The sequence below is a fragment of the Ammospiza caudacuta genome, chromosome 30, assembly GCF_027887145.1.
Source record: "Ammospiza caudacuta isolate bAmmCau1 chromosome 30, bAmmCau1.pri, whole genome shotgun sequence".
In the NCBI taxonomy this organism is placed as follows: Eukaryota; Metazoa; Chordata; class Aves; order Passeriformes; family Passerellidae; genus Ammospiza; species Ammospiza caudacuta.
This window is the reverse complement of record NC_080622.1, coordinates 2,446,322-2,462,596: the sequence shown is the minus strand read 5'-3', so window position 1 is coordinate 2,462,596 and position 16,275 is coordinate 2,446,322. Positions and strand designations below refer to the sequence as shown.

At 56.2% G+C, this 16,275-nt stretch overlaps 1 protein-coding gene across 1 annotated transcript in view; it reads left to right on the top strand.

The window, feature by feature from the left end:
• LMNA (lamin A/C) overlaps positions 1-7,767 on the top strand; it is a 30,980-nt gene extending 23,213 nt beyond the window's left edge. Inside the window, exons 6-12 of the mRNA XM_058821907.1 lie at positions 105-325; positions 1,103-1,307; positions 2,061-2,168; positions 2,296-2,415; positions 2,499-2,594; positions 4,727-4,978; positions 6,084-7,767. Of these exons, the coding sequence (XP_058677890.1) occupies positions 105-325; positions 1,103-1,307; positions 2,061-2,168; positions 2,296-2,415; positions 2,499-2,594; positions 4,727-4,978; positions 6,084-6,116 (1,035 nt within the window). The 3' untranslated portion in view covers positions 6,117-7,767. The remainder of the gene's footprint in view (positions 1-104; positions 326-1,102; positions 1,308-2,060; positions 2,169-2,295; positions 2,416-2,498; positions 2,595-4,726; positions 4,979-6,083) is intronic.
• Positions 7,768-16,275: the final 8,508 nt, after the last annotated feature.

Sequence of the window (16,275 nt, the reverse complement as noted above, 5' to 3'; positions counted from 1 at the left end):
GATTTGATGCCATCTGAGGTGGCTGAGCTATCTCAGGTGTCATATAGACCTCCAAGAGCTTATAAGACCTGGCTCAAGGAGACCAATCTGTCTCCTCCCCACAGCTGGCTGCCAAGGAGGCGAAGCTGCACGACCTGGAGGACATCCTGGCCAGGGAACGCGAGACCAACCGGCGCCTGCTGTCCGACAAGGAGCGGGAGATGGCCGAGATGAGGGCGCGCATGCAGCAGCAGCTGGATGAGTACCAGGAGCTGCTGGACATCAAGCTGGCCCTGGATATGGAGATCAACGCCTACCGCAAGCTGCTGGAGGGCGAGGAGGAGCGGTGAGCCCAGGGTGCTGCGCCCAGCTCTGGGCCATGAGGGTCTGTCTTGGTTTGGAAAGACAGCAGTCTGCTAAGGAAGGCAGGAGCCTCCCCTGAAATGGAGAATGTTAAACCCTCCCCACCTCTTCCAATTGCTATAAATTTTAAATTAAGGGGCTCTCAGGCAAAAATATGGGAGCAGGAAATAAGAGTTCTTTAATAGGGAAAAGAAAATAAAAAAGGATAAAATAAACAATGCAGTACACTAGAACAACACTGACAGAGTCAGAACCCAACCTGACACCTGTGGGTCAGGGTGTTGGTGGCAGTCCCATTGGAAATGTGGCTGCAGTCCTCCTGAAGTGTCAGGTGTGGCTCTGTTGGAGCAAGGGGGTCCTGTAGAGAAGGATGTATTCTTCCTCTGAAGATCCAGTGGAAGGAGAGGCAGCTGCTGTTCCTCTGGGGAATCCTGTGGAGAAAGCCATGTTGGTGTCTCAAAAACCTCTGGATTATATCTGGGTAGCAATGCTTGGCTCCTCCCTCTGGGCTCACATCTCCCAATGGGATGTTATAGTTCTTATCAGCCATGCAGTGACATTCAATAGTCTGTTATCAGCAATGTCCCCTCCTGAGGGAGGTGTGAATGTGGTCACTCAAAGAGAGAAATAAAGCAAACTGCCCACTTAACAAAGATAATCTGCCATACAGATGGTAATGGAAAAATCTTGCATTGCAATCTTCAACAGGGTCCCAGCCTTTGTGAACTCACTGGTTTAATCTCCTCTTCTCCCCTGACAGGCTGAGGCTGTCCCCCAGCCCTTCATCCCACAAAGGTGCCTCCCGGAGCCACCTGTCCACTTCGAGCTCCTCCAAGAAGAGGAAGCTGGAGGACAGCGAGAGCCGGACCAGCTTCTCCCACCATGCCCGGACCAGCGGCCGTGTTGGCGTGGAGGAGGTGGACCTGGAGGGCAAGTTTGTCCGTCTCAGGAACAAATCCAATGAGGTGAGCTTGCCTTTGGTGAGATCCCTACTGTTGGGGTCTCTAGCTTGTCAGAGTGACCCCAAGAAAAGTTGGAAAGTCTCTTTTCCCAGCCCGGTGCTAGTAGGAGTCAGGGCTCTTCATTTCTTGGCCTCCAAGGTTGTTTATTGTATCTTATCTACAAAATTCTTTCTCCTGTCCAGCTGAGGTCCACTCAGCAAGACAGTCCAGGCACTCTGCCTGCTCCCAGGGCAGTGTTATCTTTTTATACTAAAAACTACGTGTACAATGTTTACAATTACTTCCCAATACCTGTCATCTATGTTAGACAGTGAACTTCTACTCTAAACCAGTCTAAAGTGTCACCATCACAGCAGAAGACAGAGGTCAAGAAGAAGAAAGAGAAAGGCTGGGCACACTCAGATCTTTCCATCTTGCCCCCTGAACCCCCATTCTGAAAACCCTAAAATCTATTTATTCACCCCGTGATAACTTCACTATTATTCTGTTAAACTGTTGTGGCTTGCAGATCTTCATCTAAGGTTGGTAACTTACTCCACAAGTTATAATCAAACCCACAGGGGCATTTTAGGCTCTGTGCCAGGGCCCCTGAGAGCCCTGGCAGGGATCTTGGATGCTCAGGACAGACAGAGGGATGTGCTGGGTCCTGGCACCCTAGGGTCCCTGGGGTGAGGTTCAGCCCTGCTTCACCCTAGGGGCAGGAGGTGAATGGGACAAGCTGGAGAGGATTCTGAGGGTCTCTGCTCTCTCTCACAGGACCAGGCCATGGGGAACTGGCAGATCAAGAGGCAGAATGGGGATGATCCCCCCCTCACCTACCGCTTCCCCCCGAAGTTCACCCTCAAGGCTGGCCAGGTGGTCACGGTGAGTCCCTGCCTGGTGGAGGATCCAGGAAAGATCCCAAACCCTGCCAGGCCACTTACACGGAGTGCTTGGTTGTGTGGTGATAGACAGACCAGAGAAGTCACTTTTCTCCTGCTTTTCTCCCTAGATCTGGGCCTCGGGAGCTGGAGCAACCCACAGCCCCCCCAGTAACTTGGTGTGGAAAGCCCAGAGCAGCTGGGGCTCCGGGGACAGCCTGCGCACCGCCCTCATCAACTCCAACGGGGAGGTGAGAGCCCCTGGCAGCTCTGGCACACAGGGAGGGGGGGTGACAGGCTCTGAACCTCCCAACTGACCCCCTGTCCCCTGCAGGAGGTGGCCATGAGGAAACTGGTGCGCGCTGTGATCATCAATGACGATGAGGATGAGGATGATGATGAAATGAGCATCCACCACCGCCACCACCATGTGAGTAGGGCCCTGAGTAGGTGATGCTGGTGGTTCCAAGGGGGTGCAGCTCCAGGCAGGGTGGGAGGGAGCTCAGAGCAGGATCAGGCATGCAGGAGAAGGCAGTGGGGAGGAGAAGCCAACAGAGCTCTGGCATCTGGAGGAGGTTGCTGCTCACTAAAAAAGCATTGAAAACCTTGCTAGAAGTTGTCTCCAACCCTAAAGAACCCTGATGTGCCATGAAAAGGGCCAGAAGAGTCAGAGGGAGGCTGAGCATTGCTTGGAGGATAGGATGGCGGGAAGGTGATGGATGACACTTCTTGTCAGCAGCTGCTCTGTCCTCTCTGCTTCATGAGGGCGCTGGAACAAATCCAGAGGTGGCTTTGTCCTTCCTCTCAGCCCATCTTTCCCCATGTGGAGCTGCAATATGCACCAGGAGGAGCAGCAGGCAGTGGGCAGAGAGCAGGCAGCATGCCAGGGGCAGAGCTGCAGCCTCTTCTCCCAGAGAAACATCCCTGGCTGCTGCCCATCCTGCAGGGTGTGCGTGCCCTGCACACGAGGTGCCCGCAGGAATCACGGGCAGAGAGGTGCCATCGTGGCCAAGCTGTGCCTCAGTGAGGGTGGAAGATCATCTAGATGTCACTTCCAGGAGCAAATTGGAGCATCCATTATCCACTTCCCTCTGAGTTCTGTGGATCTGAAGAGCTGTGCTGAGACTGACACCAGCACATTGAGCTGGTGGATTGTTCTCCTCTATTCTGCCCTTGTGAGACCCACCTGCAGTGCAGAGTCCAGTTCTCAGGCCCCCAACACAAGAAGGACAGGGAATTTTTGCTGGAGCAAATCCAGAAGTAGCCATGAAGATGCTATGAGGGCTGGAGTCTCTCTGCTCTGAGGCAAGCTGGAGGAGCTGGGGGCAGCCTGGAGGAAAGAAGACTTCAGAAAGAGCTTAGAACTCCTTCCAGGGCCTAAAGGGGCTCCTGGAAGCTGGAGAGGGACTTTGGATAAGGGTCTGGAGTGACAGGACATGGGAGAATGGCTTCCCACTGACACTTAGAGGGGATACTGGAAGGAAATTGTTCCCTGTGAGGGTGGTGAGGCCCTGGCACAGGTTACCCAGAGCAGCTGTGGCTGCCCCATCCCTGGAAGTGTTCCAGGCCAGGCTGGACAGGGCTTAGAGCAACCTGGATTAGTGGAGGATGTCCTGCCCATGGCAGGAGGCTGGAATGAGGTGAGCTTTCAAGTCCATTCCAACCCAAACCATTCCATGATTCTGTGATTCTCCTCTGTATTGACTATCCCTGGCCAGAGGAGCCAAGCGCCTGCAGCCACTGCTGCCCATTCCAGGAGGCTGAATCCTTTCCAGGAGCAAACTTCCCATAGGAGAACTGCCAGCTCACGAGGTAGTGAGGAAGAGGATGTTTTCAGCAGCACAGTTCAGGTGTCTCCCATGTGCTGAGAGCTCAGGGCAGCAGGGCAGGTCACCCACTGGCAGCGTGCTGGCCCCAGTTCACTTGGGATTAGAAACACAGTAATTAAATATTATTTATTCTTAATTAAATATTATTTAAGTAAATAATATAATAAATAAAGATAAATTAATATAAATTAATATAATATAATATAATATAATATAATATTATATTATGTTATATTATATTATATTATATTATATTATATATGTTATATTATCATATATCATACATCATATATCATATAATATAATATCATATCATTTATATATATATGTTCTATGTATGTATATATATGTTATATATATGTATATATAGTACATATATATGCTATATATATGACACATATAATGTATATAACGTATATAATATATATAATATATATAATATAATATAATATAATATAATATAATATAATATAATATAATAATAGATAAGAATAGATAATATAATAATATATTATAATATATAACATTATATAATAATATATAATAATTAATATATAATAATATATATTATTTTTAAACCCCATTATGGAGAGCACAGGTGAGGCAGGCTCACTTCCAGAGCTCTCCTGGCTCACACCATTCCTGCCACCATTCCCAGGGCAGGCACTCTGTGCAGAGCAGGCTCTGGCAGGGCCTTGAGGCCGGTCTGTCTGTCTGTCCCCACCATGTGCAGGGCTGCAGTGGCTCTGGGGACCCCGGCGAGTACAACCTGCGCTCCCGCACCGTCGTGTGTGGCACGTGTGGCCAGCCGGCCGACAAGTCGGGCTCCCAGAACGCCGGCATCACCTCCATGTCCTCGGGCTCGTCCAGCTCCAGCGTCACCGTCACCCGCAGCTACCGCAGCATGGGCGACTCGGGCATCGGCCTCGGGGACAGCCTGGTGACCAGGAACTACCTCCTGGGCAGCTCCAGCCCCCGCAGGCAGGTCAGTGCCATCCCAGTGCCAGTGACGGTGCCAGGCCTCTGGTCAGTCCCTGGCACCCTGTCCTGCCACTGTCCTTTCCCTGCAATGCTGTCCCCTCCCAACTCTCCTTCTCCCTTCTCTTCTTCTTCCTCTTTGGAAGGCACCCCGTTCCATCTTTCACTCATCCCCCTTGGCACCCCAGAGCATTCCCTGCAATCCTGTCCCCTCCCTGCAATCCTGTCTCCTCCCAGCTCTCCTTCTCCCTGCTCTTCCTCTTCCTCTTTGAGCTCACACAAGCTTCTTTATAAGGGATAGAGGGTTCTGAGAGGGATTGGAAATGCTTCCCACCCCGTTCCATCTTACGCTCATCCCCCTTGGCACCCCATTCCCATCCTTCACATTGTGACCGTGTTCACAGGGGTCTTAGGAAGAGGGAAGAGATGAGGATCTGACTCTGTTTCAGAAGGCTTGATTTATTATTTTATGATATATATTATATTAAAACTATACTAAAAGGATAAAAGAAATGGTTTCATCAAAAAGCTAGCTAAGAATGGGGAAAAAAAAAGAATGATAACAAAAGTTTGTGGCTCAGACAGAGAGTCTGAGCCAGCTGACTGTGATTGGCCATTAATTAGAAACAACTCTATGAGACCAATCACAGATGCACCTGTTGCATTCCACAGCAGCAGATAACCATTGTTTACATTTTGTTCTTGAAGCCTCTCAGCTTCTCAAGAAAAAAATCTTAAAAAAAAGATTTTTCATAGAAGATGTCTGTGACACCACATCACTCATTCCACTGATGCTGGGTGTTCATGCTGGTAATGTGAATACTTCAGCACTTTATATCTCTATATTGGATTAATATACAATGTATTCTATATTGATACTTTTAGTCAATATTATAATCCTCATATATCACGTGCCACTAATCCTCAAATTTTGGAACTGTGAACATCCCAGCTTGGGAGGATTTATTTATCACACCCCAAGGGCCAGGATGGAGGAGAGCCTGTGGGAATCCAAAAGATCCCACTGGACACTTTGCAGTCAGAGCAAGTGGATGGTGACACTGGTGACTCTGGGGTCTTCTTAACTCTCTTTTTTTCTTTCTCCCTTCCAGGCTCAGGCTGTGCAGAACTGCAGCATCATGTAATTCCATGGCGCATTCCTGTGGTTCCTGCCTGTCTCCAGCTAGGTTTGTTTTTTTTTCCCAAAGCAAAGAAATTTTTTTCCCTTTAAAAAAAACAAGATATCAAAAACCAAGGTTGTTTTTTTTTGTTTGTTTTCTATAGCAGGAATTTTATATATATATATATTAAAAGTGCTAAAAGATGCTTTGATTTTTTTTTTTTTGTAAAGAAAAAAATCTATTTCTATATAAAGAAAACCAAACCAAAAAATAGCTTTTCAGCTTCAAATATTTTTTAGAACTTCAGCCAAAGACAGCAAAGAACTGTGTTTACAGAGCAGCCATGCAGGAGGAGTTTGTAGCTGAAATGCTCCTTCCATTGTACCTTTTTTGCCAAAGCTTTTTACATAGGACAGGGAGAAGCGCAGCCGTACCCACTGGAGCTGCGTGCCACAGGGCCTGCTGTCCTGTCTCAAGTGGAGCACAGTGCCTTTACAACCCTTTTTTCTTGGGATCTGAAGCCAAAATTCCCTTTTTTTTTTGTCGTTTTTGAGTTGTGATTCCCGGCAGCGCCGGCGCGGGGGCTCCCGGCAGCTCGCGGGCGATGCCCACGTCTCTGTGTGGCCATTGCCCCCTCCCCAGCCCCCTGCCCGCCTGCCCTCCCTGCTCTGTGTACTGTATCCCCCTGATTCCCCATCCCAGGCACCTCTTGCCCTTTTTCTAAATCAGCCAAGTTGTGCCTTAGCTGAGGGGTTGGGCTGGGAGCCCCACTGGAGCGGAGATGGAGCAGGGCAAGTGAAAACCGCGGAGCTGCGTTTTGGGACCAGATGGATTTGGCAGCTGGGGTGATGGAGCTCAGTCCCACGAGCTCAGCCCCAGCAGGGTTCCCCCAGGACCCCTCTTTGAGAGCCACTGCATCCAGAGGGGTTCATCCCCCAAGAGGGGTTCATCCCCATCTGCATCCAGAGGGGTTCATCCCCTAAAGGGGTTCATCCCCCCTGCATCCAGAGGGGTTCATCCCCATCTGCATCCAGAGGGATTCACCCCACAGAGGCGTTCATCCCCCCAGAGGGGTTCACCCCACACTGATTCAGAGGGTTCATCCCTCTCTGCATCCAGAGGGATTCATCCCCCAAAGGGGTTCATCCCCCACTGATCCAGAGGGGTTCATCCCTCACTGATCCAGAGGGGTTCATCCCCCCTGCATCCAGAGGGGTTCATACCCCAAAGGGGTTCATCCCCCTTGCATCTGGAGGGGTTTCCCCACCTTCCCTCAGCCGCAGTCATTCAGGCTCCTCTCTGGTGGCCAGAGCTCAGGAGCTGTTTCAGGGATTAAGAGAAAGATGTTCAGTCCAGGTCAGAGCTGGTTGGCCAGGAAAGCACCCAGGAAGGCTTTTTGTTCGAGTGAGGCAGATTTTGGGGTCTGATAGGTGCAGCTTCCCCCTTGGCAGGAGCCCATCTAGCCTTTGGCAGAGATCTCTTGGCTTTTTGCCTGGACTGGGAAACGCCTGCAGCCCCCCCTGACCTCAAGTGCAGCAGAGGGGTGGGGCTGGAGAAGGTGCCAGGACAAGCCCCCCACTCCAGTGGGTTTTGGGGTGGTTGTTATGTATCTATGCTTGCAAAGCTTCTGTATTACTGCCTGTACTTCCTTCCAGAGTCAAAATACAGCTGAACCCTTCCCATGCCGTGTGCTGTCATCATTGCTCTCCAGGGGGATTTGGGGGTGCTGTGCTGCCCCCCCCAGCAGCAAAGGGACCCCACAAGGATCTCTTTTCACCCCACAGGCAGGGCTGGAGCTCAGCACCCAATGTGGGTGGGGGAAATGGGGTGATCCCCTACACAAGGGTGGGTCACTAACAGCTGGGCCAGGGGCTGGAATTTGAGATAAGGACCCAGAGATTCCTCTTGGGCATTTTGGGGACCCAACAATCTCCAGGATGGGCTGGGATGGGGAGCTGGAATTTGAGTAAGGACTCAGAGATTCCTCTTGGGGTTTTTTAGACCCAACAATCCCCAGGATGGGAATGGGGGGGCTGGAATTTGAGGTAAGGACTCAGAAATTCCTTTTGGGGGTTTTGGGGACCAAACAATCCCCAGGCTGGGCTGGGATGGGGGCGCACAGAACCTGAGCGAAGCTTTGCTCCTGCCTCTCTGCCAAGGGACCCCCTGTGCCCCCGGGCCGTGCCAGGCACTGCAGCCGGGCAGGACGCTGGGGAGGGGAGCTCTAAAGCCGCTGCATAATCGGCTTTACCAGGCACAGCGCTGCGGAGCCGCGATGTGAGCGAGGGACGCAGGCGGGCGGCCGGGGCGCAGGCACTGCCAGGTAGGTGCCAGGGGTGCCCAGCCTGGGGGTACCCCCTGTGCTTGGATACCTGAGCCCCCCTGTGCTGTGTGGGGTCGCATCACCGCAGGTTTGGGGGCAGCAGGGCTGAGGTTTGGGGGGCAGGGGGTGCCAGGGGGTGCAGGGTGTTGGTGCCACCTCCCAGCTTCAAGGGAGGCTGTGGAGAACCAGCGAGGTGAGCGAGGTGCCACCTCCCCTCCCAGGAGCTGACTCTATGGTGCTTTTATCCCCAATCATCTCGTTCTGTTTGGGCTGAATAATAAGTTTTTCACCTTTAAAAGTGTTCCAGAGAGTGAAAGGGGGACAGAAGAAGTGCACAGGTTTTTTTGTTTTTTCCCTCCACACCGTAGCCCCTTTGGGGATTCCCTCCCAAATTTGAACCACGACAGGGGCACAGGGAGGTGACACAGGCCCACACCATGGAGGGGACACAATCTGTGGAGTTGATTCTCTATGCTTTTATCCCCAGTTGTCTCGTTCTGTTTGTGCTGAATAATAAGTTTTGCACCTTTAAGAGTGTTCCAGAGAGTGAAGGGGGGACAGAAGAAGTGCACAGGTTTGGGGTTTTTTTCCCTCCACATTCCTGCTCCTGCTTTCTCACCGTAGCCCCTCTGGGGATTCTCTCCCAAATTTGAACCACGACAGGGGCACAGGGAGGTGACACAGGCCCACACCATGAGAGGGGACACGCTGACCCCCTCTCTGTGCTGTTTACCTCCCATTCCTGTCAGCTGGACAGCTACCCACACATTGCTGCATCCCGTCCCCTTCCATTCAACCTTTCCCCAGGGTTCCTGCCCACAAAAGTCATGAGGTTGGGCCCAAAATAGCAAGTTCTGGAGTGATGGGGGAAGCCAGCCGTGCTGCTGGCATCTTCCTGGGAGGAGACAGGCCAGGAGACACGGGGACTGCCATGGGGAACTGCCATGGGGAAACGCAACAGGGAACTGGCAGCCTGCAGCGTCCCCGTGTCCCCTGTGGGGAACACAGAGTCCTGGCATGGGGCAAGGCTGAGCTGGAGCTCCATGGGGGCTCTGCACAGCCCCCAGGGGACAATGCAGATGTTATGGGGTCCTTACAGACCCACGTGGGGTCTATCACAGCCCCCAGGGACACTGCACAGCCCTCTAAGATCAATACAGATGTTATGGGTTCCTTACAGACCCATATGGGGTCTCTGCACAGCTCTTAAAGGATAATATTGGCATTGTGGGTTCCTTACAGACCCACATAGGGTCTCTGCACAGCCCCAGGGACATTGCACAGCCCTGTAAGGACAATAAGATGTTATGGGTTCCTTACAGACCCACATAGGGTCTCTGCACAGCCCCAGGGACATTGCACAGCCCTGTAAGGACAATACAGACATGATGGGTCCCTTAGAGAGCCCCTTGGGGTCTCTGCACAGCCCTCTAAGGACAATGCAGATGCTATGGGTTCCTTACAGAGCCCCCAGGGACATTGCAGAGCCCTGTAAGGACCATGCAGTCATGATGGGTTCCTTACAGAGCCCCATGGGGTCTCTGCACAGCCCCAGGGTCATTGCAGAGCCCTCTAAGGACAATAAGATGTGATGGGTTCCTTACAGACCCACATGGGGTCTCTGCACAGCCCCAGGGACACTGCAGAGCCCTGTAAGGACAGCACTGACATTTTGGGTTCCTTACAGAGCCCCTTGGGACCCAGGCACTCCCCACAGGGTCCTGGCACTCCCTGGTGTGGACCTTGCACAAGCCCACAGGGACCTTTGCACATCCCTGTGGGGCCACGTGCAGCCCGTGGGGACCTTGCACATCCCTGTGGGGCCACGTGCAGCCCGTGGGGACCTTGCACATCCCTGTGGGGCCACGTGCAGCCCGTGGGGACCTTGCCCAGCCCAGAGGGAGCTGCAGCCCACAGGGACCTCACACACTTTGCAGAGGAGCCTGTGGTGGATCTCCAGCCCGACTGCCCCCAAAGCACCGACTCGAGGTCAGGTTTGTCCCTCCCCTCCTGGTGTCCCACGGATCTGAGCCCTGAGAGGGTGGCTCAGAGGAGGGAGGTGGGGTCCCACAGCAGGGCCATGGCCATGCTGGGGTCTCTCAGAGGCACCCTGGGCAGGCAGGAGCACCAGGTTTGAGGACCACCAGAATTTTTGGGGGGAAATCCAGCCCAGGAAGCCTTGGAGCAACCACTGTGATGGGGCAGGGCTGGGAGTGACTGCAGTGCCTGGCAAGGCACCAGGGTTGGCCAGGCAGGGCACCAGGGGTGCTGGGGCCCCTGCCAGCCCCAGGGCAGCCCCTCCAGGCCCCTGCATGCCCGGGGAGATTAAGGTCAAGCCACCCTGCTAATCCCAAAGGAGGGGCTGAGATGTGAGCCTGTGCCCAGTGCCAGCCCCCAGGGCTGCACCCCAACGTGCTGCAGGGCACAGAACCCCCCCGGGCACCCTGGGGGTGTCCAGCACCCCGAGGGGCTGCAGCTCAGCCCTGGGGAGTGCCCAGCTCCTGCCAGGCTGCCAGTGCTGCTGGGCACGAGGCACAAACTCCTTCCAGATCCCTGCCCAGGGTGCCAGCCTCCCAAAGCTGGCAGCTGCAGGGGCACTCGGCTCTGCCCTGCAGCCCTGGCAGGGAACGCTGGAGGGTTTTGGGGTGTTGATGCTGCACCCCAGCCCTGGCAGGGCAATGCTGGAGGGGTTTGGGGTGCTGATGATGCTCCCCAGCCCTGGCAGGGCAAGAACCCCAGGCAATGCTGCAGGCTGGAGGGTTTTGGGGTGCTGATGCTGCACCCCAGCCCTGGCAGGGCAATGCTGGAGGGTTTTGGGGTGCTGATGTTGCACCCCAGCCCTGGCAGGGCAATGCTGGAGGTTTGGGGTGTTGATGCTGCTCTCCATCCCTGGCAGGGCAATGCTGGAGGGTTTTGGGGTGCTGATGCTGCACCCCAGCCCTGGCAGGGCAATGCTGGAGGTTTGGGGTGCTGCTGCTGCACCCCAGCCCTGGCAGGGCAATGCTGGAGGTTTGGGGTGCTGCTGCTGCACCCCAGCTGGTGCTGATGTCGTGCAGGGCAGGTGGGTGGCTGCAGAGGGGAGGAAGTGGTGCTTTGGGATCCTGTTTTGGGGCTCTCACTCAGCTGGGAAGGGGAAGGCAGAAAGTTCCACAGCGAGGGCTGCAGGCTCCAGCCAGGCCAGGCTCCCTGCAGGGGAAATTCCGAGGGGGAAATGCCACAGGGCAGAATTTGTGGGTGCTGGGGGCAGGGGGGGGCACACACAGACAGCCTGGTGACACAGCTGCACCCCAAAGTGCTCCAGGGACCCCCAAATCCACAACATGGGAAGCCAGAGCCAGCAGCACTCACCTGGCAGGGCTGAGACAGGAATGGGGTGTAGGGGTGGGGTCTGGGGGTCTGGGGGTGCAGGGATAGGGTTTGGGGGTGCACGGGTGGGGTGTGGGTCTCGGGGTGCAGGGATGCGGTCTGGGGGTGCAGGGATGGGGTGCAGGGATGGGTTGTGGGTCTGGGGGTGCAGGGATGGGGTCTGGGGGTGCAGGATGCAGGAATGGGGCTTGGGGGTGCAGGGATGGGGTGTGGGTGGGGGGGTGCAGATATAGGATGTGGGTTTGGGGGTACAGATACGGGGTGCCGGGATGGGGTGTGGGGATGTGATGCAGGGATAGGGGGATGCAGGTCTGGGGTGTGGGATGGAGGGATAGGGTCTGGCTCTGGGGGTGCTGAGATGGGGGTGCAGGGATTTATTGCCAACAGCAGAGAGCACAACTGGGGAGAAAGGCCCCGGTGTTGTTCTGGGGGCACAGGAATGTGTCAGGAGAGGATGTAACCCACACCATGGGGGCACAGGGGTGTCCCTGCCCCTCCTGGGGCTGCAGGCTCGGTGCTGTGTGGGGTGAGGGGAGGCAGAGCCCCCTCCATGCCCCAGTGCGGGGGTGTCTCGGTTTCCGCAGCCCCGTGTCCGTCAGTCCGTCCGGGTCTGTCTGTCTGTCTGTCTGTCGGTGCGGGGGGAGCCGCGGTACGGCCGTAGCCATGGCGACGTGAGCCGGATGCGGGGCCGGGGGATGCCGCTCCCGCCCGCCCGCCGCAGGTCGGTACCGCCGCTCCGCCACCGGGGCCGGGGGCGCCTGGGGGGCCCCGGGGGCTCTGGGGAGGCTCCGCGGGGCCGGGAGGTGGAGGGGGAAAGGGGGAAATCGCCATAGTGGGGTTGGGCTTGGGGGACCCCCAGCGCTGATGCTGAAAGCGGCAACAAAGAGGATGAGGATGAGGATGGGGATGGGGATGGGGATGAGGATGAGGATGAGGATGAGGATGGGGATGGGGATGGGGATGGGGATGAGGATGAGGATGAGGATGAGGATGAGGATGAGGATGAGGATGAGGACGAGATGCCAGCCCTGGGGAGACCGCCGGTACCCCCCCCACTCTCTGCCCTTCACATTCCTCCCAAACCTCCCTCTCCCCCATGTCCTGTGCACCCCTCCACACCTCCTGCACCCCTCAGCTCCCTCCTGTGCATCCTCCTCTCCCTTACCTGCACCCCTCAGCTCCCCCCTGTGCATCCTCCTCTCCCTTACCTGCACCCCCCAGCTCTCCCCCCCCTTGCTAAGGAGCAACCCCATGAGCACAATCAGCTCCCTTTTCCTCTCCCAAATTCCTCCCCTTCATCCTCCCGTGCCCTTAGCCCACCCCCTCCTGCCTTGCCTTCCATCTCCCACACATCTGGAGGTTGGGGCTTCCCCCTCACATCTGGATCTCGGGGCTTCCCCCTCACATCTGGATCTTGGGGCCTCCCCCAGGCCCAGCTGCCCCAGCCCCTCGTGGGTGTTGGGATCATTCCTGCGCCCCCCACCCCACGGGGATGCTCCTGGGAGCTGGCATGGGCAGGGAATTGCAGCCCAGCTGCAGGAGAAGGAGCAAACTGTTGGGAATTGAGGCAGGGGGATGTCTGAGCAGCTGGCACATCAGTGCCACCAGCTCCACAGCTGCCCTGCACCCATCACTGCCCACCTTGGTGAGCACCAGGGCTGGGCCTGGCTCCATCCTGTGGCTCTGTGCTCACTGACAGCACAGTGCTCCCTGTCTTAGAGGGAATCCTCCTGGAGGAGATGCCAGCAGGAGCAGGACCCATGAAACCACAGCTGTGCTCAGCCTGAAAGCACCAGGGGGAACTGAACCATCCAAGTGTTGAGAGACCCTTGGTCTCCCTCCCGTGTGCCAAATCCTATAGAGAGGGGCTGTAAATTACATTCCCAACCCTGTCTTAGAGGGAATCCTCCAGGAGGAGATCTCAGCAGAAGCAGGACCCATGGAGCCACGTCTGTGCTCAGCCTGAAAGCAGCAGGGGGAAAATGAAGCACCGCAGTGATGAGGGACCCTTGGTCTCCCTCCCATGTGCCAAATCCTATAGAAGGAGGCTGGAAATTACATCCCCAGATGTAATTACACCCCAAATTACACCCCCGTGACCAGGGACCCCAAAAAAAGAGAAGAGACAAGGCTGAGAGGGGATTCCAGCTTCCCACCTCACATCCTGCCTCAGCCCTGCCTCACACTGGGTAACACCGGCGGTTTCCTCAGCCCCACCACAGCCCCAAATCAAATCTCCAGCCTCTCTGAGGAGCCTCTGCTCCCGTTTCCATCTCCCCCCCCGCCCCCTTCCCCCCTCCACGGCCTCGGTGGCTGCAGCCCAGGGCAGAACAATGGGGCCGGTCCGAGGCTCCGTGCGGCCCCGTCCCCCTGCAGCCCCTGCCAAGTGGGAAATCCGGGGCAGAGTAACCTACTTTCAGCGTTCTGTGCTCACAAGGAGCTTCTGTCCCAGCCAAGCAAGGTGCTGAGCACAGCTCTGCCCTGCCGGGGCTCCCCTGGGCTGCTCTGGCCATGGCAGAGGCAGGTAAGGAGGTCCCAGCAGGGCAGGATGCTCCTCAGCCTCGTCCTCAGGGATATTGGGGTGCCTCGGGGATGGTGAGCAACTCCAGGGCTTGGGTTTTGGGGGGTTTCTTGCCTACAGCCGGCCCAGAGCAGCCTGGGCTTGAGGATGGAATGTCCAGGGGAAGATGGGTTTGGGGAACAGCTGTGGGAGATTTGTGGGGCTGCCCCATGGGGCTGTTTGTGGGTGCTCTATGGGGCTGTTTTGGGGTGCTCCATGGAGCTGTTGTGGAGTGCCCCATGGGGCTCTTTGTGGGTGCCCCATAGGGCTGTTGTGGGGGTGCTCCATGGGGGGCTGTTTGTGGGTGTCCCATTGGACTGTTTTGGGGTGCTCTATGGGGCTCTTTGGAGGTGCTTCATGGGGCTGTTTGTGGGTGCTCCATGGGGGACTGTTTTGGGGTGCCCCATGGAGCTGTTTTGGGGTGCCCCATGGGGCTGTTTTGGGGTGAAGGTTTTCTGGGCGATGCCTGTCCCCATGGGGCTGTTTTGGAGGTTCCCCATGGGGCTGTTTTGGAGTGCCCCGTGTGGCTGTTTGTGGGTGCTCCCTGGGGCTGTTTGTGGGTGCTCCATGGAGCTGTTCGGGGGTGCCCCATGGGGCTGTTTTGGGGAGCACTGCTCCCCCCTGGAGGTCTGTTTTTCTGGCTGATGCCTGTCCCCATGAGACTGTTTTGGGGTGCAGGTTTTCTGGGTGATGCTTATCCCCATGGGACTGTTTGGGGGATGATGCTCAGGCCTGCTGTTGGCCCGCACAATCCACAGGAAAAATGCCATTTATTTTCCTCACCCCAAAGCCTTCCCCAGCGAGCAAAGCCTGGCACCTGGGCACATCCTTGCCCCCCACTTTGCCACCCCCGGGGCACCCAGCTGCAGGAGCAGAGCTCCCCATTTCCCATCCCGGTTCCCATCCCGGCCGCCTCCTCCAGGCTCCGCTGCTCTCCCCGCAGCGATGCGAGGCAGGAGAGGCGGGCTCAGGCACCCACTGCCCCAACCTGCCGGGGCTCGTCCTCTTCCAGCAGGACTTTCAGGTTCCCGGAGCCACGCGGGGCTGGGCTGGGCTGGGCCGGGCTCGGCAGAGCCGGGCTGGGAGCTCGGAGCGAGCCGGGCATGGAGCCGCGGGACACGCGTGGCCGCAGCCCCCGGGGCTCGGGCACCTGCCCGGGGCTCCCGTGCCAGGGCTGCAGGTGAGAGGCTCCGTCCTGGGCTGCCAGAGAGGTAATGCTGCTCGCTGGGGACGCGGTGGCCGTGGGCAAAGGGGTTTGGGCACCGACGGCTTCTGCAGATGTGGATCTGTCCCCAGTGCTGCAGGAAGGGGTTCCCGTGTGTGTTCCCCACCATTTTGTGGGTGTTGTGGTCACTGATGGAGCCAGGCAGAGGAATTCCTGGTGGGGATGGGCTCTGGGGGCAAAGGCAGGAGCCTCTGGATGCCTGTGTGCTGGGGTCCCGTGCAGGAGGCCCAGAGGGTGAGGGGACATCTCTGAATGTGCCAGAGATTTTGGTGCAGGAACCCAGAAGGTGAGGGGACATCTCTGACTGTGACAGAGATGTTGGTGAGGAGCCCCAAAGGGTGAGGGGAAATCTCTGACTGTGCCAGAATTTTGGTACAGGAGCCCAGAGGGTGAGGGGACATCCTGACTATACCAGAGATATTGATGCAGGAGCCTCAGAGCGTGAGGGGACATCTCTGACTGTGCCAGAGATTGTGGTGGAAGAGCCCAGAGGGTGAGGGGACATCTCTGTACCAGAGATTGTGGTGCAGGAGCTGCACATGGTGAGGGGACATCTCTGAATGTGAGAGATTTTGGTGCAGGAGCCCCAGAAGGTGACAGCATGTCTCTGTGGCAGAGATTGTGGTGCAGGAGCCCAAGGGGTGAGGGGACATCCTGGCTGTACCAGAGATTGTGGTGCAGGAGCTGCACATGGTGAAGGGACATCTCT